The 26,657-nt window shown below is 43.5% G+C and overlaps 1 protein-coding gene across 6 annotated transcripts in view; it reads right to left on the bottom strand.

The window, feature by feature from the left end:
• Positions 1-26,657, bottom strand: part of SYBU (syntabulin) — a 71,007-nt gene that overhangs the window by 8,643 nt on the left and 35,707 nt on the right. For 3 of the 6 annotated variants that reach the window (XM_082601490.1, XM_082601491.1, XM_082601488.1), the window contains 2 exons: positions 3,575-3,677; positions 3,451-3,492 (listed from right to left, as the gene is read on the bottom strand). In XM_082601490.1, the coding sequence (XP_082457616.1) occupies positions 3,451-3,492; positions 3,575-3,677 (145 nt within the window). The remainder of the gene's footprint in view (positions 1-3,450; positions 3,493-3,574; positions 3,678-26,657) is intronic. The other 3 variants (XM_082601492.1, XM_082601487.1, XM_082601489.1) reach the window with 1 other exon arrangement.

Here is a 26,657-nt window from a genome sequence, read left to right as displayed (position 1 = left end):
CTGAACCAGTAACTGGAAAGTGAGAGAAAGGGAGAAGTGAAGAAGGGATCCTCAGAAGGTGCCCAGGTGACTCTCTATTCTCCAGGCATTGCCCTTTCCTTCAGGTAACATCCTGACCCTCACCGTCACCGTCACCACCACCATCACCATCACCATGCTCATCATCATTGTTATGGGCTGAATGGTGTCCTCCCCAAATTCGCAGGTTGGAGCCCTAACCCCTAGTACCTAAGAATGTGACTGTATTTGGAAACGGGGCTTTAAAAAAGGTATTTATGCTAAAATGAGGCCCTTAGGGTGGGCCCTAATCCCAATTTGACTAGTGCCCTTATAGGAGGAGGAAATTTGGACACAGGCACAGAGAAAAGACTAGGTGAGGAAACAGGGACAAGACAGCCATCTACAAGCCAAGGAGCAAGGCCTCCACAGAAGCCAGTCCTGCTGACACCTTGATCTTGGACCTCTAGCTTCCAGAATTGTGAGAAAGTACATTTCTGTTGTTTAACCCCCCCGGTCCACGGTATTTTGTTATAACAGCCTGAGCAAACCAATACGATCACATTCACCACCACCACCACCATCAGCAGCAACAGCGGCAGCATCTTGCCCATTAGTATTATTTTTATCACTATTGACTAAAACAAGCATGTAATGATTCTTTTCCTGAGTTCTGGGCACCGTGTTGAGCACTCACATCTATCAGTTTATTTAAATCAGTGAGGTAGATGCCATTATTACCCCATTTTCCAGAACAGGAAACTGAGGCTCGGGGCCCTGGGTCTTGCACCTAATAAGCAATGGACGCTGAACTCAAGCCCAGGTCCATCTGACTCCAAATCCTGAGCTTTTTTTCTTCTTCTTCTTACTTCTCTCTGCCTCTGATTAAGATTAGAGTTTTAGCTTTGTTGTTGTTTTTTTTAAATTAATTTATTTTTGGCTGCATTGGGTCTTCGTTGCTGTGCACGGGCTTTCTCTAGTTGCGGCGAGCGGGGGCTACTCTTTGTTGTGGTGCACGGGTCTCTCATTGCAGTGGCTTCTCTTGTTGCAGAGCACGGGCTCTAGGTGTGCAAGTTTCAGTAGTTGTGGCACGTGGACTCTAGAGCACAGGCTCAGTAGTTGTGGCCCATGGGCTTAGTTGCTCCGTGGCACGTGGGATCTTCCTGGACCAGGGCTCGAACCTGCGTCCCCTGCATTGGCAGGCAGATTTTAACCACTGCACCACCAGGGAAGCCCTAGGGTTCTAGTTTAAGAAAGAGAATTCCTCAGAAATATCAGCAGAGTTGGCCTTCTCCAGGAAGAGATGGTTTGTAAATCGTTTTTGTTTTTATAATTGCCGTCCAAAACGTTCTTTCCAACCACCCCCGTCCTTCATTTCCCCCACCCCTTCACCAAATGCTCCCGCTAGCCTTCCTCCCAGGACCTAATTCTCCACAAAGAAAATTCATTTATTACAGGAGGAACCAGCCAATTAAAAGGATCATAAGTTATTTTAAAGTTTTGCATGGATACCCGGCCCATCTAGAGGAGCTATCCTCAATGCATGGTCCTGTAGGACACACAGATTACGTGAAACACCCGAGATGTTCCATCCCAGAAATCTACTGATGGTGCTCTGTGCCTGGGTCAGATAAAAAAAGTGAATATAATGGATAGAACATTTGCCTATTTCAATTTCCTATTGAGCATATATCTATTATGCATATATTAGTCTATTAAACATATATATGATTTGCACATAATTATATTTAACTACTTTATGTTTAACACATCAATTTTTCATCACTGAGAGAATTCATGGATTCCAGACTAGAATATTTTCTCTAAGTCACTCAGTATAACTGACATTACCTTGGAATTTAACCACAAACACAAATTCCTTTGAAATGCTTAACAAAATTGGCTTGCTCTTCAGGCCGTTTCTTTTTTCTTTTGCCTCTCCGTTCTTTGATGCCTTGTACCATGGGTATGTGCTAATTTCTTGAATGGGTGAGATAAATGGCTTATTCTCAGAGCAAGCCACGTCTGATTTGTACAGAGAATGTTTATAGTTACATCCTGTGATCCCAGAGGCACTTTATTTCCAAAATAAGTGGTATTTATCTATTTTGAAGAACAATTGTGCTTCTTCACTGTGGACTTCAGTCTTTAGTTACAAGTTTGTTTGGCTTCAGCTTTAACAATAATACTCTGCACTGGGGATCTCAGGTCCCTTTATAAATATCAGCCGTATCTTCTGCTCACCTAAGAGAAGTGGGAAACATTTGCTTGCTCAGTCCTGGAAATGCAAGCTTTTAGAAACGAAACAACTTTTCTTCAGCAAGGAACCTTAAAAATAATGTGGTCCAATCTCCTTTTTACACTTTTGGACACTGCGGCCCAGGACAGTCAAGTGACAGTCACCCCTGTATCGTGTGGCTCACTCCATCACTTTGTTCAGGTCCCTGCCCAGAGCTCACCTCATCACAGAGTCTGCAGGAACCAGCCTATCTAGAATATACCAAACATCCTATTACCCTCCATATCCTTTCCCTGTATTTAAAAAAATATATATATTATTTATATGCATTTATTATCCTTCTTTCTCTACTAGAATGAAAATAGTTTTTCATAAGTTTTGTTTACTGCCTTATCTCTAGAAACTGCCTCACAGTAGATGCTCAATAAATACGTATTGAATGAATAAATGAAGCCACTGACGGCAGCAGAGAATCCTGGGGCTGACCAGCTGTCCCGCCAAACGTGAACAGTGGCTCCCATTTCCCTCACAGTCCTTCTCTCCCCCAGTCCAAACAGCACCAATGGCGAACACCTGCTGATGTCTACTATGCTTCAAGCAATGACCTCACACTTTACCTGAATTAACTAATTTAACCTACCAGGTGGGTATGACCGTAGCCCTATTTTCCAGGTGAGAAAACTGAGGCGTAGAGAAGTTGAGCAACTTGCTCAGGGCCACACAGCCTGTAGATGGTGGAGCTGGCATTCAAACCAAGGTAGCCTGGCTCCAGAGCCCTCACGCTTAGCTATTCTATTCTACTGCCTCTTTCGGTGGGTAGGGGGCACCCAGGCCTATGAACTCCATACTTTCTTCACCCCTTCCCCAAGTGAACGTTGGAGGTGGCCAGAGGGTCACTATGCTTCTTTCACAAAGACAAAAAAGGAAGCTCAGCTAGAGGAAAGAAAGGGTGAAGTCAGAGGCTTTACAGCTAAGAGGACAGATTCATGAAGGGGCGGCAGTGTGGGAAGTGGGAGCCGACTAGCCTGGTCCTCAGGTGAGCACACAGGTGGGTGAGGGAAGGAGAGAGCAGGGAGGGAAGGCGCCAGGGCTGCACGAGAGGGCGTCGCGGGCGGAGGAACACAGGGCAACCACGTCGTGACCGAGGTAGGTGAGGTTGGGAAAAGTACCAACTGTGAATCACTGTAAAAGCCAGCCAAACAAAAAGCACTCACTGAATAAGCATAAAATCGGAACGCACAGTAATCCAGGTGGTTCTAGAGAAACATAAAGTACAGGTCAGTCGCCCGTGTAAAGCATCTTAACAATTACAGAGCAGGAGGCAGGAGGCGGGCCTACTTGCGTGAGAAAGAGGACCGCTTGCTTCCCGCAGCAGACATGTGGACCTCAGGAGCCGAGATGCTGCCCGTGCTGCTCGAGGAGCTAAAATCGGCTTCGCTACCTGAAAAACAAAGGGGGAGAGAAGCATGAAGGAAATGAAACCCGAGAACACGCTGGCCAGTTCCCTGCCCTCCGACGTCCCTGGCTCCCCGCGTTTGCACACGGACTCAGCAAGTGGCCGGGTTCCAGCGCTCCCAGGCTCCCAGCGTTTTCCGCAAAGCAGACGAGAGAAGGCGCAGGCATGAGGGCGTCGTTTCATAAGCACAGCTTGGGAGCACAGTGAGGCAGGTTTCATAGATGCCGGCTTCCTGCAGAGGAGCAGCGGTGACCCGGGTCCGGCCCCAGTGCCCGCCTCTCCCTGCGCGCCAGCACTGCCGGGGACATCAAGGTGCCGGCCCCAACGTTCAGCAGAATGAAAAGCCTGCTCGTCACCCCCAAAGAAGTTTTTCCCAGAGAGTTTATCTTTAGGCTTTGTAGTCGTCTAGCCGTACTTGACTTTGGCACGTTAGGGTCTGGAGATAAGCAACCGTCTAGAAGCTGTCACGGGGAAAGCCTGGGCTCCAGATAACTGCTCCAACCGGCACTATCTGATTATCCACCTTCTCTGGCTGCAGCTGCAGTTTTTCTATGAAGAACAGAACCTTAACAAATAGCAGGAACTGAACTTTTCCAAAGAGAGTGAAAAAAGTTCACAGTGACAGTGACAGAAGCTGTGAATGAAATTGAAATTTGAATAGTTTTGGGGGTGAGTGGTGGGGTTTATTAGTTTACAAATATCACGTTACATTTGAGCACAGACTAGAGTTCAGTGTGTAACTGGAAACATGCTGTGTGGTAGAATAACTAATATAAATTCATTTTTAACAAAAAGAATACATAGTTCTGAAATAGTAATAATGAAAACATTCCATGGATTGCCTGGGGAAGTGCAGGGGCATGGAAGAGGTAACAGAACAAGAGGAGGAAGAGAACCAGGATTTTTTTTTTTTAAAGAAGAAATTCCAGATGTTTTTGGAAAAATCAATCTGATAGGTACACAATTTTATTTGATCTTGCTTCTCAACTCGTATGCCACAATTTGTGACTCTTCTGGTCTAAAACCCAGAGCCAGATCACATTTCTGAGTTGAGGAAAATACGAATAATCTAAATCCCTTGCATTTCTAACAAGCAGTGATCAGTAATCATCATTTATTGATGACCACAAGTCTTTATTGAGAGCACACTAGGTTCCAGGCCCTGTTCAAAATTCTTTCCATACTTATCTGTTAATCTTGACAGCTTGACGCAGATATTAATCTCACTCTTTCTACTATTGAGGAAACCAAAGCTGATTTATTTGTCCAAGACTTGTGGGTGACGAATCCTGTCCAGGACCAAATCCCATCATACCCCTGTGATAACATGTCCTCAGGAAGGCAGTGGTTAGAAGCACGGGCAGAAGAGGTTCCTCCATAAACTGCCATCTCCCCCACAGTCAAGATGAGCCATAGGGACAAGATGCAGCCAGACCAGCCCACTGGTGGACAGGTGCTCTCACTAATGGGGTGTTTTAGTGTTGCTGGAGGGGAACGTCAATGACAGCAAAGCAAAGAGAGAGAAAAATCCCTTCCCTGGTTTCTAGGACCTCTCAGGAAGGTCAGCCTCTTCTGGGAAATAGATCAAGAAAGACCCCTTAGTGCAGATGACAGCAGTGAATCCCAACTCCCGCAGAATTCTGGGAGGATTAAGGTAGCAATTTATCAGAACTGGGACTGGCTATTCCTTCTGGATTTCAGAGACTTTGTCTAATGATGTAATGAACTCCCAGACGCTCCCTGAACCTAATTAGCTGCCTCTGGGTAATGTGTTGGCTAACCTGTAGTATTTAACAGTCTCAAGGACTCATGATTGGTAGTGCTGTCCAGGAACACACCAGTCCTGACAGCCTAATTCAACCAGACTTGTCTGCTAGTACGTTACCGCGTTGGTTATTAAATGATAAAGATGGACAGTTTTCAAAAATAGATCCTATGTTTGCAGCCACCAGGTGTAAGATACTATTTTCTAATGTAAAATTATTACTCCGAAACACCCAATTTTCAGTCTTTAAAAGGTTTGCAAAAATCCATCAATTACAATTTAACTGCCTGCATGAAAACGGAAGTTCTAGAACAGAAACAGACAATTGCTGAAAAGCCATTGTTACCCCACGATGCCTCTGATCTGCAGTAATTATGTACCCTGAACTGAAGGGACAACTTTGTTCTAAACTTTATTGCTCCTGGCACTCACTAGATTGACTCTTTACTGTTTGAGTACTATGATAGTGAAACATGTATATGCTACTTAACTATTTCTGTTTATGATTTTTAAAAATATAAACTATTTCCAGTTTGCTTATTGCCATGTAAAGTCCATGCACTCTTTTTTTTTCTTTTAAATTCATTCTCTCTTGAATTTTTTTCTTTGCTCTGAAGTCTTTTTTTAAAATTATTAATTAATTTATTTTTTTTGCTGTGTTGGGTCTTGGTTTCTGTGCAAGGGCTTTCTCTAGTTGCGGCGAGCGGGGGCGCAGGCCTCTCTTCATCTCTCTTCATCGCGGTGCGCAGGCCTCTCCACTCTTGTTGTGGAGCACAGGCTCCAGACGCGCAGGCTCAGTAGTTGTGGCTCACGGGCCTAGTTGCTCCGTGGCATGTGGGATCCTCCCAGACCAGGGCTCGAACCCGTGTCCCCTGCATTAGCAGGCAGATTCTCAACCACTGCGCCACCAGGGAAGCCCCCATGCACTCTTTTTAAGGGATACACAGAAAAGTCAATTTTACTGTGTGATCTGAATATATTCTCCCCATTTACTAAGAAAACTCAGAAGAAGGCTGGAGGCCTGAAAACCTCTTATTTGTCTATTACCTGGCAACAAAGACACCGGGAAGGAGAGGCCCTCCTTAATGCATTTCCTTTAAACAGTGTACGCAACTAGGTGATTGTCATGGGTGCAACTAGGTGACTGTCATGGGTGCAACTAGGTGATTGTCATGGGTGCTGTATGTAGTTCAGTGCTCTTTTGGGTTACTAGAATCATACAAAGAGTTCCTAACCTAAAAACATAGGCCCTGAGTCAGACAGCCCAGGTTCAAGTCCCACCTCTACTGCTTGCTAGATGGAAGACGTAGGCACATTACTTCACCTCCCTCTGCCTCAATTTCTTAATCTGTGAAATGGAGATTGATGATCATAGCACCTGCCTCGTAGGGTTATTGTAAGCAATGAATATCTATCTGCCATCTTAGAAAAACACCTGATCTATTGTAAGCTCTCAATAAATGTTAGCTGTTATTATTATTCTGCAGGGGCTAAAAAGACAACTTTTATTATACTATACATCTTCTTTGTGGAAAATTTAGAAAACAGCAACGATGCAGAGGGAAAAGTATAGTCCATAATTCCATCACCAAAAAATAACCTTTTGGCATGTAACTATTCAGCATTCATACTTAATACATTATTATGCAACCTAATTGTTTTTCTTTTAATATGTGAATATCTTTAAAACATGGCACATTTTGTTTTATTAAATCAATGAATATGTAGGCTATGTCCAATTTTTCTATCACTAGAAGCAAAAACTATGTGCCAGAAACCATCCTGAGCATCTTTTACATATTCATTTATTTCTCGTGACAGGACAGACCCTATGAGGTAGGGACAGCTAAGGCAGAGAAGTTGAGTGACACTCACCAGGTGACACAACTAATAAGAAGTAGAGCCAAGAGGGAAACCAGGCCATCTGACCCCAGAGTCCATGCTCTTTTTTTTTTTTTAATTATATCTTTTTTTTAAAGTTAATTACTTATTTTTGGCTGCGTTGGGTCTTCATTGGTGCACGTGGGCTTTCTCTAGTTGTGGTGAGCAGGGGCTACTCTTCGTTGAGGTTCATGGGCTTTTCATTGCGGTGGCTTCTCTTGTTGTGGAGCACAGGCTCTAGGCGCACGGGCTTCAGTAGTTGTGGCACGTGGGCTCTAGAGCGCAGGCTCAGTAGTTGTGGCGCATGGGCTTAGTTGCTCCGCAGCATGTGGGATCTTCCCGGACCAGGGCTCGAACCTGTGTCCCCTGCATTGGCAGGCAGATACTTAACCACTGCGCCACCAGGGAAGCCCAGGGTCCATGCTCTTAAACATGGGCTTAATGGCTATCCTTGGGCATACAAATTTACATCCTTGTTTGATTATTTCCTTAGAATAAATTCCTAAAAGTAGAATATTTAAGCCATAGTATACACTCATTTTAAGACTTTTAGTATATATTCTATAGGGATTTTTTGGACGGCATTAGCCAAAAGCAGTTTTGGTGGACAAGGAAGTGTTTGCCCCCATCTGCCCGTGTGTAGACACCTGATTGGTAAATCTCTGATGCCACAGGGAATACTTCGACAAAGCACAGGAAACAGTGGCCATTGAAGAGCTGTGCTTGAAAAGCTGAAGGGAATTTAAAAATATGCATATCCAAGTCGTCCTCATCAATACTGTCTCCGATCAGCTGCTGGGGTTGGCGGAGCAGGGCTCCAGGACTAAACAGGGAGGATGCACTTGATGACCTTTAAGATAGTTGTGATGCCGACGTCCTGGTGATTACACGCCCTGCAGCGGGCTTTCCAACTATCAGGGAGCTATGTTTTTTGTTCAGTAGTCCTGCTGGATCCTCTTGAGAGGCTTTACTTTTATTCATAACCTTAGGGTAATAAGCATTCTGTGCATGTGATGGTAAGGCCGGGAATTAGAGAAGGCAGGGTAAATGGAAACAAAAAGAATATGGGCAAAAACTGATAACTAGATGTATTTTTTTAAAACACTGCCTGTGATTCAGTCTCTTAGGACGTTATTATTTTTGCCTCCTTTCAGGAGACTGTGGATTCCTCATACATCAGAACATCACAGGCCTCTGAGAACAGAGCCATCCTGACGTCTACGAAGCTGTATTAAGCCATCCTAAACCACTGCTTTAAGCAGCCCCAAACCTTCCTTTATCCTCTGTCACCACAAAGCTATCAAATTAATTCAGGTTGGCCACCTATATCCCCACCTCAAATAGAAGCAGCAAATTAAAACAAAAACAAAACAAAACAGTCCTCCATCAATTCATCCTCCCATCCCCCGTCCCCCCACACAGATACACAGATCTTTTATTTAAAGGTCTCTAGAGAGGAGAGAGAAGCCATTGTCACTGCAACCAAGCAGCACTATGAAGGAACAGCTGGAGCAGTGGACACATGTAATCACAGCAGGAGCTACTCTGAGTACGTTCAGTAGCACTGACTCTTAGCTGCAGAGCTTTGCGGGCCCAGCAAAGGAATCCAAAAAATGCTTCACAGCCTAAAGAGGATTTTTGTTTTAGCTTTTGCAAACTATTCCCAGAACCCCCATAGGTGTTTATCTCAGAAAAAAACATATATATATATATATATATATATATATATATATATATATATATGTTTTCTTGCATATCAGAACATGTCTTTCTGAAAAATTGTAAATACCATTTCCATTTTATCATAATTTCAGAAAAGATTTATCTTCATTCTGATTGATGTCTGTATGGAGCTGCCATCCAGTTAAAAGCATATATGTAAACATTTAAAAACAGACGTTCAGGGACTTCCCTGGTGGTCCAGTGGTTAAGACTCCACACTCCCAATGCAGGGGGCCTGGGTTCCATCCCTGGTCAGGGAATTAGATCCCACATGCTGTAACTAAAGATCCCACATGCTGCAACGAAGACTCCACGAGCTGCAACTAAGACCTGGAGCAGCCAAGTAAATAAATAAATATTAAACAGAAAAAGCTCAGCCCTCACCAGGTGGTGGTAGTTGTTTAAATAAGTAAGTAAATAAATAAATAAAAACAGAAGTTCAAATTTAAAGTATGTAGAAGTGAATAATTCTGTACTGATAAATCTAACTATAAACATAAATCTAACCACATAAAAATAAAGTAGCAGTCAAAGTCAAAGACAAATAAACTGAAAGAAAATATTTATAACATATTTGTAGACAAAAGGCTAATTTCCTTAATTTACCAAAAGCTCAAACTGAGGCAGGAAGCAGATGGGCCCCCAGGGCACACGGTTTGACTTCGTTTCTTGTGGACTGATACGCCGAGATGGGAATAAGAGGACAATTGAGAGAGGAGACTGGGCCCTGCCCAGATAGAAGATAAGAGACCACACAGTCCTCATTTTCAAAGTCAGGAGACCTCCCTGACTACACATGTGCAGAAAGGCTCCTTGGAGGTCAAAAGGGGAGGGATGCCAACCTACCCATAGATCTCTTCGGTAGAATCCATCTTGGCTAAGAGATGCGCGCACACAACTGAGAAAATCCTGAGATATACCAAATACGGACTTTGAACCAGGCAGATCAAAATGATTGGTCAAAGGAAACCCGGAAGAAATGCCCCATAAAAGTGATTCAAACTGCCATGAGGGCACGGCTCTCTCTCTGAGCCCGCCTGTGTGTCTATCCACACATGACTGCACTTCTTTTTTCTCCTAATAAATACTTCACTTGTTTCACTACTTTCTGTCTGTGGGAATTCCTTTTCTGCAAAGCCATAGGGCCAGGGCCTTGTCACTGACCACTCGTCTAGTGGCTAGGATTTGGTGCTCTCACCATTGTGGCCTGACCTCAATCACTGGCTGGGAACTGAAACCCTGCTTCAAGCCACTGCAGGCCCAGGCCACCCAAAATCATATTAAATCAGCAAAAAAAAAAAAAAAAAAAACCCCAAAACCCCACAGAAAAATGGGCAAAGGACATGAACAGGCAGATGGCAAAGAAAGAAAAATAAACAACCAATATACCTGAAAAGCCATACAATCTCACTTATAAAATTAAAAATGTAAATGAAAAAAAGATTTTTTTCATCAGACTGGCAAAAAAAGAAAATCAAAGTTTGATAACACTGGTCTGTTAAGGGTTTGGGGCAAAACACTGATAAGATTTAACGAGAGTGTGAATTGGTGCAATGTACATAAACAAGGAAACTACTGCTAGGAACTTATCCTGCACATAAGCGTTCAAAAAGACAAGTAAATTGTCCTTCAATACTGACTGGTTAAGTCAGGTGGTATAGCAACCTAAGAGGATACTCTGCAATCATGAAAAGGGGTGACATGAACCTGTGTGTGCTGAAGTGAAAAGATCCGGAAGACCTGTTTTTTATTAGACAAGAAAAACAAGATGCATAAGAGTGGGTGTGGCATGCTTGCTCTGTGTAAACAATTCTTTAAATAATATATAACTTGCTACATGCATAGAACATTTTTCTTGAGGGACAAAATAGAGATTTGTTAATAATGGTTTCCCTTGAAAATAGGACAGTGAGGATATAAAGAGACTCTTATTTTCATTTTATAACTTCCTGAGCCATTTGGCTTTTCTAACCATGTGCTTATATTACCCTTGTTATAAAAATTATAAATAGGGGTACAGTGCAATTATGGACAATTGATTTTTTTTCTTTTTTCCTTAAAAAAATCTAAAATTTTTAAAGGAAAATCATTATATAATAAAAGTAATCATGGACCTCCCTGGTGGTGCAGTGGTTAAGAATCCGCCTGCCAATGCAGGGGACATGGGTTTGATCTCTGGTCTGGGAAGATCCCACTTGCCGTGGAGCAACGAAGCCTGTGCGTCACAACTACTGAAGCCTGTGTGCCACAACTACTGAAGCCTGTGCACCTAAAGTCCACGCTCTGCAACAAAAGAAACCATCGCAATGAGAAGCCTGTGCACCACAAGGAAGAGGAGCCCCTGCTCACCACAACTAGAGAAAGCCCATGTGCAGCAACGAACACCCAACACAGCCAAAAATAAATAAATTAAAAAAATAAAAATAAAATAATCACATCATATAGTGCAGTATTAAGAGGGCTTTGGAGTCAAGCCACTTGGGTTTGAATCATAGCTCTTCTACTAACTCTCTGGAGCTTTGAGCAAGTTGTTTACCCTCTCCCTGCCTCAGTTTCTTCATCTGTAAAATAGGGATGAAGATATTAATAGTGGGTATTGCTAAGGGATTGTGGGGATTAGGTGAAACATACAAAGAAATTAGAACAGTGTCTGGCACATAGCAAGCACTCAATATATGTTAGCTTTTATTATTTCTAACTAGCATTACTGGTACAGTGGCTTGAGGTCCAGAAGCCCTTTCCCTTAAAAAGCCCCACAATAGGACATGCCTTATCTCACTCAAGTCAGGCATTTTTTTTTTTTTTTTTTTTTTTTTTTGCGGTACGCGGGCCTCTCACTGTTGTGGCCTCTCCCGTTGCGGAGCACAGGCTCCGGATGCGCAGGCTCAGCGGCCATGGCTCACGGGCCCAGCCGCTCCGCGGCATATGGGATCCTCCCAGACCGGGGCACGAACCCGTATCCCCTGCATCGGCAGGCGGACTCTCAACCACTGCGCCACCAGGGAGGCCCAAGTCAGGCATTTTTATAGTCACTCTTTACAAAAGGTGGTCTTCCCTCAGTGGAGAGCATGTTTGTATTTTTAACCGTGTGTGTGTGTGTGTGTGTGTGTGTGTACATAATAGAGTATGTATAAAGATCCATGGTTCTAAAACAAACTCCCCATGGACGCCTCCAAATATCTCTAGAGTTTCCCCTGGGTTAATGCACACAGGTTTGCAGCTCAAGTCTTGACAAGGCCAGTCCCCGGAGAAAGGGAGAGAGGGAGCATGGAAGAGGAGACACAAGAGGGCCGAAAGGTCAAAGACAGCTCCATCATGGTCACTCCTTTATCTTGGCCTGGCTCAGCCACCTGTCCTTGGCAGAAATACAGACAGTCTACCTGCCGACCAAGAAAAGTAGATGAAAGAACTGATACGCAAAGAGGGTGTAAAGAAACTTCAGGAGGGAAGGAGGAAGTGAATGTTTTTGAGCAAGGCAAAAGCCTATTAATCTCCCTCAGGGACTCAGGATCTAACTAGTCTCCTCTGCCTCACTCCCCAGGAAAATTAAGACTGCACTGGCCAACCTCAGCAGAGTACAGGAAGAGAGAATGGGTGCTGTTTGGCTTCATGAATGACCACCCAGCTTCCCTGGGCCTCCTCTCATCATTAGTAATAAATAAATAAGCGACCGTGTCAATTCACCAGAGATGGCCAAGAGGGGACGCTAGAGAAGAGATCCATCAATTCAACCCAAGGCCCATCAGATCTTCTGGGGTCCTCCAGCACCGCTGCCAGGCACAACCCAGCATCACCAGAAGGGGGCGCCAGCCTGCAAGTTCACACACCAACAAGCTCTACCCAAAGAAAGCTCTACAAAGCCTGGCTACACCTCTCATTAGCCATGTGTTCTTGGCCAAGTGTTTTTAACCTCTCTAACCCTTAGTTTCCTTATTTATGTGTGTGTATATATATATATATATATATATATATATATATATATATTAAGGTTAATTTATTGTTTAACAAAAATTTATTGAGCATCTGCCATGTGCCATGCGTCAGGCCCTGCTCTAGGTGGGTGATTCCTACCTTGTTGATTTGTTGTGAAGTTGAAATGAATGGGAAGTGAAATGCATGGAAAGTGTTTGACATGCTCATAAATATTAATCTTATAATTATTATTAATAATGCAATGATTTCTAAACCTTACTATGCATAAGGGTCCCTTGGGAAGTTGAATAATAGTGCAGATTTCTGGGCAACACGCACAGAAATTCCACTTCAGAAGGTCGGGGGAACCCAGGAATCTGCATTTTACATAATTACGATAGATGATTTTGCAGCAGATGGTCATGGACATACTGTGTCCAGTCCAGCCAAACTGCAAGAGCTTTCTTCGATGGGAAGTGGAAGGTGAGTGAGCAGAAGTTAAGGTGGCCAGGCTGCCAACACGAGTTCATTCATTCAAGGGCGAGGCACACAGGAGAGAAGAGTCGAACTTACAGACTGATCTGTTCCCTCACAGCTCTCCAGAAGCCCCTTCCTGGGCTAAACGTATTTTCAGAGGATTGGAAGGGAAGCGGGGACATACAGAAGGTACCAGTTCCAGCCAAACTCAAGCGCACACATGTTCGTTTGTAAAGCTAGTAGGATACTTAGCAGTTGGTCTATGGTTTGAAGTCCTCATAATCCTCTTTTAAAGAGGAAGGACCGAGCAGTTTGGACTTGGGGGTGTCAAACATCATTCAGCGGAGAGAAACGCCGCACAATCCAGCCAGCTCTCCTCTGGGTCATCCCATCAGCCCTAACCTGCTGCCTCTGGTGTGGTCAAGGTGTCCCTGGCCGACAGGCTGAGTGGCACCAAAGGAACCATACAGGCATGCGGAGCCTCCCACGCTGAACAAGCATTGGGCACAGGCCCTTAAGAAGGTGGGCTTGAGGGGCAACCCTCTCCCCCACTAAATGGGTCTGGGAAGGGTTGCATCCACAGTGGCCATGAACTTCATCTATATTGATTATCTTGGGGGCCTGGTTATAGCAAGAGCAAATCCTCCTGGAAGAAGTTTTCACTCTTACATTTTCCTCATCTTTGATTTGTCGAATTTACTCAACTGAATTTCTCCCACTTAAAAAAAAGCCAGCTTGTGAGCCTGCTGCTTCTATTTAAGGAGAAGTGTTTATCCAGTGTTTACCAAAATGAGGTGCCTGCCCTCCGCATCTGGCAGCAAAACCTAAATCAGGGAAAAGTAGCACTCAAGGTGGCAGTGGTGGGTTCGGAGCAGGGGTGTCATCGTGGGGACAGTTGACAGGGGAGGAAGGAGATGGTGAAGGGGTGGGAGAGAGAACTGGGGACGGACATGCCACCAGCACTACAAAGTCAGAGCAGGGCTGGGATTTGTGTCTGGGACTCTAAGTCCAGAGTATAAGGGAGAAGGAAAGGATGGATCTTTCTCCGAGTCCCCTCATTGTCCACCCTTAGTAAGGCTGAGACAGTGCTGTCTGAAAGCAGTTTGAGACCATGAGTGGAACAGAATCATCCACTTGCTAGGAAGAAGATGACATAATTTATAATTTGCTGCAGAGACATGCAAGAGGGTTCTAAAACAGCATTTCTTTTTTTTTTTCTTTAAACCTCACTCTGTCCTTAAGCACAGTTTTTAACATTGACTCCAAGACCTAACAGCCTTGATGGCCTCCCCTCAGCCTTGTCACCATCACGGCTATGGACGGCCTGCAGGGCACACCACTCAAGGTCTGCTCTCCGCTCACAGGCTCCTGGGGGGCCACCACCCCCCCACCCCCCCCACTGAAGCCGCATCTCACAGGGCCTCACTCCCTTGACTTTCGCGGCAGCACTGACCTTGCCCTTTGCTCCATTTAAACAGTCCACCAGTGGAGTTACATCACTGGACCTTGTCAGCACTTGGCCGTGCTCCACTTCTAATATCTTGACATCCTTTCACCTTGGTTCCTAAATAATCTGTCCTTTCTCTTTCTGTCTCACATTTTCAATCCCCATGAAGTTGTTTCTCTTCACTTTTTATGAGGTAATATAGTTTAGTAGCCTCCGTTACTAGCTGTGTGACCTTGGGAAAGGCACTTAGCCTCTCTGTGCCTCACCTTCTTCTATGGAAGGAGAATGATAACAGTATCCTTCCTACAGAGTTGTTGTACGGATTATGTAAACTAATATATGTAAAAGCATGTAAAAGGTAGTGCCTAGAACTCGGTAAGCATTTTAAGATATTGCTATCATTTTTATTTTTCTTCTCACGATCTCCCTCTCTGAATCACATCTGGGTCCCAACACATGAAAGGCCAAAATCAGGGAGGACTTGGAGCAGAGGCCAGGAGTGAGGTGAGGCTGGTGTGGGGTGTGAGTGGTGAGCAAGGATTCAAAACAAGCAAGAAAATAAACAAACAGAAAAGGATTCTGACAGGAGTGTGGTAAAGATTCTTCCTCATCCCTTTAGATTGTAAATCAACGAGTACATCCTCAGACTTGGGATGTATTAACTAAACTCTCCAATTTCACAGGAAAGCCTCAAGCACACTAAACAATAGAGAGCTAATCAGCGAACCTTCTCGTAGGGTCTGGGGGGTCACAAATAACACACTCAGCAACGGCGGGAATGAGGTGATAAACGCAATTTAGAAGCAACGGCGGGAATGAGGTGATAAATGCAATTTAGAAGCAGGCTAGTTTAAAATCCTTCTAAGACACAGGCCCCAAAGTTTTATTGGACACATAGATCTTTTTAATTTCTAAAATTCCTACCTTTGCTTCTCTGAGAAAACATGTAAACATGTGACCTTTCTCAGACAGGTGGATATAAAAGAAAAGGAAGCATACATGTTTTTCCTGCTCCAGGGATACTAAAACCTTTAGTTTTGTCTGAAGTCACTCTACTGACAGTCTTTGATGATCTACTGATACCCATCCCCCCTCCTTAGTGATTTCCATTTGTAAGCTGTACCAACTGAGACAAGAGAGTGGAGGAAGTGGCCAAGACCTCAGGTCACGTAGCGCTGTGTGGAGCCCAAGCATGGACCTAGAGAGCAGCATTGCATTATTTTCTCTGCAACCCAGAGAGCTATTTTCCCACTTGCCCCCCATTTTTAAATATTAGTTAGGGCTGGCATTGAGTGAACAGACAAGAAGAGTTACTGACTGGAGGAGGGAGAGGATGTGGCAGATGGTAGAGCTGAAGGATCCTCAGCAATAGGAGATGGAGGGCAGACTGCAATCTCACTTATGCCTGACGTTGATGGAACGCATGTTCGCATCTTTCAAAGTTCACAACCTGAAGGTTCGTATGTAGAGGACTTGCTGTACCATGACTTAAATAAGAAGGTGAAGACTTTATTACATGACTAAACTCTTAATATAAGTGATGAGTTTATTACAGGTCACCTGGCTTCTCTCAGTAATGGTCAAAAATGGCTTATTATGTTCACACACTATTCAATGTGCTTTACATGTATTCTCATTTAATCCTCATATCAAGCCTATGAAACAGGTACAGTTTTATTCCCATTTTACAGATGACAGAAGGAGAGAACAGGTAATTTGCTCAAGGTTAAACAGCTTGCATATAGTGAAGCTGGGATTTGAAGGTGGGCATTTAGACTTGAGAAATACCACAATAGTAAATGCATCAAAATATGCCCTGAACACTAAGAATGCACACCTGCACAAAACTTCAAGAGTTGGGGAAATTTTATCTTCCCTGTAAGTGCTTGTTTGCTTGCTCTTGTAAAGGGCTTGCTGAAACCTTTGAAAATTTATTTACAAACCATCTGCAGCAGGGGTCTTAATAAGATTATCACTCTCTGCTCTGCATCCCTTACCAGAGAGCAAACAATTAGCGAACACAGACCACACTAGCCAGGAGACAGCGCTTTTTTTTTTTTTAGCACAGGAACCCATGGGGCTCAGCCATTCACCTATTTTCAACAAAAATAATAGGATTGAGTCTTCATTCTTAAATGAGAAGTTAATATATTGTGAATACACTTAAAAGATTGCCATTTTAAAACATCGAATAGATAGGGGGTTTTGATGGTGTGATCTGAGGCCCATCTGCATCAGTGTCACCTGGATACTTGCTGAAAATAGATTCTTGACTCATATCCCAGATCTGCCCACTGACATTTCCTCAAGTCTTTCCTGTAATACACATTTTTATAAATGCCCAGGTGATCTTTTATGACACTAAAGTCTGAGAACCACTACAATAAATGGCCCTGGTTTTCAATATTTAATTATAGATTGCAGCCACCTACTCAAATCGGTCTGTAGTAACTCCGTGATCTGTCTGCTTCTTCGCATCCTGAACGCTCCACCCCAGGCCATGATCATTTCTTGCTGGAATTATGACACAGCCACACACTGTGTCCCAGCTGCTCTGTGTGGCTCCAAGCATTTCATCTTCCATGCTGCTCCAGAGCATAAATCTCATTAGGTGATTCCCCTGTTGAAACCCTTTAATGGTGCCCATGTCCTTTAAGATAAAGTCCAAACTCCATAGCATGGAGTGTCCATACAAGTCCCCCATATCTGGATTATTTTCCTGTCCCTCTGGGACTGGCTAACTACTACCTGTTCTTCAGGTCTCAGGTTAGCTTTGATCTTTAACTCCTTCGGGAAAGAGATTAGAAGCCCTTCCTTTATGCTCTCACCCCACCCAGAATTTTTTTTTTTTTTTTTTTTTTTTTGTGGTATGAGGGCCTCTCACTGTTGCGGCCTCTCCCGTTGCGGAGCACAGGCTCCGGATGCGCAGGCTCAGCGGCCATGGCTCACGGGCCCAGCCGCTCCGCGGCATGTGGGATCTTCCCGGACCAGGGCACGGACCCGTGTCCCCTGCATCGGCAGGCGGACTCTCAACCACTGCACCACCAGGGAAGCCCCTCACCCAGAATTTTAACGAGCATTTATCTCATTGTACTGCAACCGTCTGCAATTTCCCAGCACACTGTCAGCTCCTTGAGGACTCGTCCATTATTGCATCCCAGTGTCTAATGCAGCATTTAACACACAGTAGTTGCTGTGGCCCTGAAAGATTTCACATCAAATGTTCCTCCATACTCAGTATTTAGCAATGGCTCCTGGAAAGGCCCTCTACTGAGTTACCTTCCTCTTTCTCTCCTTTTAGGTTGGGTTGACAGCCTGGTGTTATTTACAGTTAGGATAAATATTCCCTCCAATCCTACCTACATCCCATATGCCCAAATCCCTTAAAATTCAAGTTTTCAGCCCAAAATTTAGCATGCAAAAACCATGCAGTCTGGGAAGACCTCTGTCTTGTTCATCACTGTATCGCCCACACCAAGCACAGTGCCTGGTATAGAACAGACTCAGAAGAATATTTACTGAATGAAGGAAGAAAGGTACTAAAAGAACTTACAGAAATAGTTGCGGAAATACTTCCAGTTTTTGAGAAATCACAAAGCGAGAGAGATAGCCAGTTGGAGGTGGACAGAAAGTACACAGATTATCAAAGCAGAGGAAAAAACAAATTCTGGAAATCATAAACTGCTTAGTTTGGTGTTTATCTCCAGTAAAATTGTAGAAAAGGTCCATTCCTTAATAAGGCAAGTAGAAGCCAACAAAAGTTCATTAAGAACCTATAGATATAAAAAAACAATTCTCACTTCCTTTCCTGACAAGAGTTATGCTTTGGGGCTGCCACATAAACCAGCTACCTGGAATTCAGTAGGCATTTAGTCACAACACTTAGGAAAGTCTTACGAACAAGGGTGACATATGCATTGGATGACAGCACAGTTCAGGACCCAGAGGATGTTGACTAATGGACTGTCTGCCAACCTCAAGGGAAATCTCCAGTAACGTGTCACCTGGCTCCGTCCTTGCCCTTATCCTATTTTAACATGCTTTATCAATGACACGAATGAAAACATGGACGGCCTGGTGCTGACGGCAGACTAGAGATTACACAAACCTTGAAGGGCTAACTAAAACAACAGATGACAGAGGCAGACAGCAACATTACTAGCCGTTGTGTACTAAAAGCCTACTTCATCAAGAACTCTATCTCTGCTATTTTCTTGAATCTAAAGACGTATGTTCTAAAGACATACAGGGTGTAGAAGAGGAAACTGAGCTTCTGAGTGGTGATGAGCCTTGCCCAAGTCACAAGGCTAGTAACAGCAGAGCTAGCCCTTCTGACTCCAGAGTTGGCTTTCTTCTTTGTCCACTCTTCATGGGACCTCATCATCAGAATTCACAAAGATCTAAGAACTGGAAACCAAGATGACAGCATTCAATTCAGTCCATTTCAAATACGTATTGAGCTGTGCACAGGTTAAGGCACTGGGAGGGGGGAAAACATGGAGAAGACAATCCCAGTGCTCAAGGCTCTTTTCAGGAGGAGACAAGCTATAGAGACAAGCAACTAGGATACGAGAGGACATGCTGAGTGCAACACAGAGAGAGGGCACTAAGGCACCACAAAGGAGGAAGAAATACTCTCAGACCGGGTTAGTGGAAGAGGGCAGGGACTATGTCAGGGAAGAGATACCACTGGAGATGGGCCTTGAGCAGCTGGGGGAACACGACCAACTGTTGGGGGTGCAGAAGGAAGCAGATCTTTAGTGAACGGGGGTGGCATGAGCTGAAACCCAGAGGAAGGAAAACACAGGGCATATTTAGAATATACTGAACCCCTTCTTTGGCTGGAGTACAGTGATCAGATGAGAAAACGCAGCCAAAAGGGTGAGTCGTAGAGAGCTGAAGAATGTAAAGCTATGCTAAGGGCCTTTACTCTGAAGGCAAGAGGGAGCCATGGCGAGTTTTGAACAGGGTGTTCACATGAACGGAGTGATGCTTTATGGAGATCTTGCAGCAGTAATATCTGGAGGAGCGACTGCAAGCTGGAAGGCAAGGCAGGTGACTATTACAGTTAGAAACTGGGCCGTAAGGGAAGGGGGAAAAGAGTCCTGACTACAGAGTCCCTCTCCACACAGCTCTTAGGTTCACAAACTTAACCACATATGTTCAAAATCATTTAAAACCCCCGGTGAACTAAAGGATTTAAAACAGGAAAAGCATAAAGCAAGTTAAACGTTAAGAGACACCCCATCTTATGTTACACACTTGACTGTAGCTCTACCCACATAAAAGAACAATTGAATGGCGATATGTATATTTTCTGTACAGCCGAAGAGCCAAAAAACAAAACAGGAATTATCTCAGTCAAATGAAAGGAAAAAATGTCTCTTGTATGGCCCGAGGACTATGTGAAAAGCTGGATAATCTAATCAGAATGGACTGAGCTGCTCCAAGATCAATGCTACATTTACCACTGTGTAATCAATGTTTAATGCAAATATTTTTTATTTGCAAGCACCAATGTCAATAAAATAAAAATAAACAAGCTGGGTAAATTCTGGCAATTTCTGGCATCTGTACAGAGTGTTAGAACAAAAGTGAGTGGAGCAATGGAAGGCCTCGTGGGGTTTGTTTTAATTCAAACATGTGTTCAAGGAACTAAAGTGAGAACTGCGGAGGCAGGGAAAAATGAAGTCACCTGGAAATGTTTCCAGAAGAAGGCCTGGCAACACAACAGAGAGGATTTCTGGATGAGGGGAGGGACGGGCTTGGAAGAAAGCAGGTGCGAGGCAGGTGGACCAGCTCCCGCACTCTTGCCCTGGGACACCTAAGTAAGGCCAGCGGAGCCTGGCACCTCCCAGGGAGGGGACTTCACCCAGACGCCACGCTCCCACTGTGCCTTCAGAGCTGGGTGCTCACTGGGCAGAGGCAAGGCATTCTGCGAACCAGCTGAGCTTCCAGCAGCAAGCTCCAATGGTCACCTCACCCCACTGTTTAACCCAATGAAAACTATTTAAACTCTCAAGCTTCTGAACGAAATGTTTTTGAAGGTCCCTCTGAAAACATTCTCTGCTGAGTTTTGTGTGCTGCGTAGCATTTAAAAAGAATGAAGCTCTCTTGTGATCAGATTGTACTCTGCACACAAATTATGTTCTGCATTGCCATGGATTTGTTTAATGGAACCTTCCCTAGGATCTCAACTCAAAATGACGTCTGGCACGGAGCACGCGTTCCCCGGCCAACCCTTGGCTGGCCCAGGCCCTCTGCCCCACCCCCGACACAAGTCAACTTTTTTTTTTTTTTTTTTTTTTGCAGTACACGGGCCTCTCACTGTTGTGGCCTCTCCCATTGCAGAGCACAGGCTCCGGATGCGCAGTCTCAGCGGCCATGGCTCACGGGCCCAGCCGCTCCACGGCATGTGGGATGTTCCCCGACTGGGGCACGAACCCGTGTCCCCTGCATCGGCAGGCGGACTCTCAACCACTGCGCCACCAGGGAAGCCCACAAGTCAACTTTTAATTCAAGTGTACTCGGTGTTCTCTAGTCTCTCCACCTCTCTTCTCCCCACCCCACAATGTTCTAAGAAAAGCCAAAATGGAATGGAAAAGCAAAGATGATTATTACAAAAATATTAAGGCCACTCTCTTTAGGACCACTGGAGAGTGTTTGCATGGTGATAAAATGAGGAGGGTAAGTAGGAAATGGTAGTTTGGAAGTATCCCCAAACAATTCAACAGTATGTAACTCATTCCTGTGGCCTGCTTTTATGAGCACCCCAAAGAGACAAAACCAACAAGGCTCAAAAGGAACAAACTCACTAAAACTGAATTCCAATATCTCCTTGGTGTAGAGCATCACAAAAATATCTTCTAGGCTCTAGCAGGGCATATCCATCTGTTCACAAATATCTACTAAGGACCTACTAAGTTTTAGGCACTGTGCTAGTTATGGAGAGCCAAAGGCAAATGGCTCCACGTTTACATTTTACCCCTGTGCTCCAACGTATTTTTAGGGACACATACCTAAGGTGGTAAAAATTATTTTTTAAATGCAAAGAATTGATAAAACACACATTTGAAGACAGTAGTTACCTCTGGGGAAAGGCAGAGAATGGGATCTGGGAGAGTACACAGGCAGCTTCAGTGCTGGTAATTCTTGAAGTGAAAGGTGGGTCACAGTGTTTGCTTTATTGTTATACTGCATAGCTTACGTTTATGTTACATCTGTTCTTTATCTGTGTCATATTATATACATAATATTTTAAAAGAAATAATGCAGCATAAATAAATTTTAAATAAAAAATAAAATGGGGGTGTGGAAGAAGGAAGAAAGGAAGGAAGGAAGGATGGAAACAAGCATGGTCCATGTCCTAAAGAGCCTTACATCCTAGTAGAGGAAAGAGCCATCTAAAAAATAAGTATTAAATACAACATGGTAACCGTGACAATAGAATTTTTTTTCAACTCTAAGGAAGTACACAGTACTAAAGTTAACAGCAGTGGCATGTAAAATTCAGATCCCCAAGTGTCTTTGCACTTAAAACCGAGTTCTACCCTTTATAAGTGTCAATATAGCATTACTTCCCCTGGAACTCTTTTTAGAACCCCAAAGTCTGGGTTCCATGGCCCTCCTGTGTGTACTCATGGGACCTGGTACTTCCCCCAGAAACATATCACATCACACATGTACATGGAGCCCTTGGTTTACTGTTGTGTTTCGGTGCCTGGCTCACTGGCTGGCACATCAATAGTTGCTGAAAAAACAAATGAGTAGAAGCAACTGACAAAGGATTAATCTCCAAAATATACAAGCAGCTCATGCAGCTCAGTATCAAAAAAAAACAAAAAACCCAATCCAAAAATGGGCAGAAGACCTAAACAGACATTTCTCCAAAGAAGATATACAGACTGCCAACAAACACATGAAAGGATGCTTAACATCATTAATCATTAGAGAAATGCAAATCAAAACTACAGTGAGATATCATCTCACACCAGTCAGAATGGCCATCATCAAGAAATCTACAGACAATAATTGCTGGAGAGGGTGTGGAGAAAAGGGAACCCTCCTGCACTGTTGGTGGGAATGTAAATTGATACAACCACTATGGAGAACAGTATGGAGGTTCCTTAAAAAACTACAAATAGAACTACCATATGACCCAGCAATTCCACTACTGGGCATATACCCTGAGAAAACCATAATTCAAAAAGAGTCATGTACCACAATGTTCTTTGCAGCACTATTTACAATAGCCAGGACATGGAAGCAATCTAAGTGTCCATCAACAGATGAATGGATAAAGAAGATGTGGCACATATATACAATGGAATATTACTCAGCCATAAAGCTATTTGTAGTGAGGTGGATGGACCTAGAGTCTGTCATACAGAGTGAAGTAAGTCAGAAAGAGAAAAGCAAATACCGTATGCTAACACATATATATGGAATCTAAAAAAAATGGTTCTGAAGAACCTAGGGGCAGGACAGGAGTAAATACGCAGATGTAGAGAATGGACTTGAGGACACGGGGAGGGGGAAGGGTAAGCTGGGACGAAGTGAGAGAGTGGCATGGACATATATACACTTCCAAATGTAAAATAGATAGCTAGTGGGAAGCAGCTGCATAGCACAGGGAGATCAGCTCGGTGCTTTGTGACCACCTAGAGGGGTGGGATAGGGAGGGTGGGAGGGAGATGCAAGAGGGAGGAGATATGGGGATACATGTATACGTATAGCTGATTCACTTTGTTATACAGCAGCAACTAACACAACAATGTAAAGCAATTACACTCCAATAAAGATGTTAAAAAACAAGACAAAACAAATGAGTAGCATTACTGGGTTCAGGTCTGTTAAGTGGTGGCTGAGACTGAAGAGAAAAGGAAGGGTGGAAACGCTAAACTGGCGAATCCCATCCAAGACTCAAGAATGCCCCAGCTTTGCACAGACAAAACCCCTTCATCGTCCATGATAAGCTGGGCTTGGCAGTGTGGAAGACCACAGCACCGCCCGCGGATCCTGAACCACTGCTCTCTACGCACTAAGGTTTCTCAGCTTGGATCCTTCGCTTCTTCCACAAACGCTAAGGGGAAAAACATTGGATGTCAGGCAGTAACCCAGTATCAGGTTCAGGCACAGCCTCCATCTCTCAAGAACAGTCAGGCCTGCCAGTCGCCTGGGCAGAAATGAGATCTTCCTGGCAGAGGCTTGCAGAGCCTGCATATCTCAGCCACAGGGGTGAGCACAAGAAGCCAAAGATGCAGGAAGATCCAGTTTCTCTGAATAACGTTGCTGCCACACAAGACAAGGGAACGTCCTTCCCTCTGAACCTGCCATGAACTCCTTCAGATGCAAAAGGACTAGGCAAATAGAACTGTCAACTGAGACCTCAGAATGCTCCTCAGATGTCAACAAAAGGATGTGATCCCCAGCTCATGACAGCAGCACCAAGCACCTAACAAACACGTGACAAATTGTGCACTGTCAGAGCATGTGCCTGTCTGATTAATAACAATGGAAAAGGAAGTGCGTCATTATTTTGGTCACGGACCAGTATCATATAGATAAAAGGTCACCGTGCTAGTGGGGATATTGCTATGGATTTAATTCTTGCCTTGAAACATTGCAAGAGAAGGCTTGTTCTAGCTTGATTATCTGAGTGATATTGCAGCTGAAATCGTGTTTAGCAAAATATATTTAGCTCTATGTTTGGACACACAGTGAGTCCCAAGTTCCCAACCTCTAGAGACCTCATTTTAAATTGCATCCTACAAATGTCCTCCCCTTTTTTCCATTCAAGCAAATTGGTATAGCCCTTGTTCCACTCGCCACATTCTTTCCAGGGCAAACAGATGGAAGGAAGAGAACATGCCAGAAAGAAGAAATGGAAACTGAAAATGACATTATAATGAAAATAAAGCTGCAAAATATTATCTGGGTCAACTCTTCATACGTTTTAAAATCAGCACCAGCAGGCTCTGCACATATGGCATTGGTTTTATATTTTTTTGGTTCAGATGTCACACAGGATTAGTGCAAAAGGAAAAATCCCAGCATGGAACCTATTTTTATACAGATTAATCAATCATTTCGCATCTCTTCCTTTCCCATAATTCCCCAAACTTTCAACTTAATGAAACTGCTCTCATTCAAAATATGTCACTTACTGCACTCCGAACGGAAATCCTTTCAGGAAAGGAAGTGGGCTTAGAATTTGAACCTAGGTTTTTAAATGTCACATATTTAATTCAAGTTATAAATATTAACTAGACTTATGCTATGGCCCAGCCCATTTTAGCTTATAGCCATTGTGGAATCCTACATATCCATCACTGGCAGCAAAACGAATTGGCAAACATTTTATTATGTAGATATAGATATAGCCATTTAACGAAAACAGAAAGCCACACATTTGAAAAGAGAAACCTACTGCATATTTCACGTTTTGTTCTGTTGTCTACATTTTCAAGTACATTGAATGTCATAATTCCCATCAGAAAACCAAGCACACAGTTAGGTTCTTAGTAAGTATTTGCTAGGAAATTTGATAGGCTGAATAGAATCAAACTAAAGAATTGTTCAAGTGATTCACTACAGCCTCCCTTAACTACAAGGCATTGTGAAAATGATGACGATGATTCTTACAGTAATCATAATACAACAGCAGTGACTATTTAGTGTATGTCATGTGCCATTGATGATGTCATTGAATTTTCAAAGCAGCCTTGTGTCATAGGTACTATTATTATTCCATTATACAGATTAGGAAACAGAGAGGAAATTCCGATATTTTGAGGTTGAAAAAAATCCCATACAATGCTGGTTTTCAGAGATGGGCAGGAGAATTTATCACAGACACATTGAAAAAGGGAAATGGAGCCTTCTAATACTCATGAGGTGAAACACTTTGGAGAAAGTGTCATTGACATGGTTTCCAGGTCTCCAAAACCGTGATCACTACAGAGTTCATCATGCACCTTTATTTGTCTGCTGCCCCTTTGATGGGTGGAAATTATATTTATAAAATATTAAGGCAATGACCTAAAGTTCGACCTCAGTGACAAAGTCAGAGCCAGAGGAGCCACCAGTACGTTCACATCCTCAAAGGGTGATACCTTTCCACCATTTGGGGCAATTAAAATTGAGCCATGACTAACAGTTGGAAGAGATGACATTACACTGGTTGTCCTTTGCATGAATGGTCAGTCATGAGTACAGAAAATAAGAGACATTTACAATCTAGTGTAATACTCTGTGCTCCCTCTTTTATACGATTAAAAATGAATCTCTCTTTATACCAATACAGTACATGTTCTGCTTTTTGTGTAGAGCTGCTAGATGCCAGCTACCTTCTGTGGACAGCCTGAAAATCTGATTTTACACAATTTTCAAGTTATTGAACTAGACTTGGTGTTACCATACACACAGTCTTTTGTTTCCACTAATTAATTTTAACACCACAGGCATTAATCATTTACCCAGCACATGAAAATTGCTTTAAGATGACTCATGTGTTTTACAACATTGCAAACCCAACCCTTATGCCCTTGGAATGTACAGTAAAGAGGAAGTATTAGAGCAAATCAGTTAATAAAAAGAAAATTCTTCCACATCCCAATTCCACGGACATGAAGAGTTTTTAGAATTTCTACTGGATGCTACATGAGAAAAGTAAATTAAAACTGGTTAGAGAGATGGTCTCTGAATAATTTCCATGGTGAACTGGCAGATATGAGCACATGAGCAAGATCTCTCTTGAAAA

Source organism: Mesoplodon mirus (genome assembly GCF_964341445.2).
Source record: "Mesoplodon mirus genome assembly, chromosome: 16".
In the NCBI taxonomy this organism is placed as follows: domain Eukaryota; kingdom Metazoa; phylum Chordata; class Mammalia; order Artiodactyla; family Ziphiidae; genus Mesoplodon; species Mesoplodon mirus.
The sequence above is the reverse complement of the archived record's forward strand: the minus strand, read 5'-3'. Positions and strand labels throughout refer to the sequence as shown.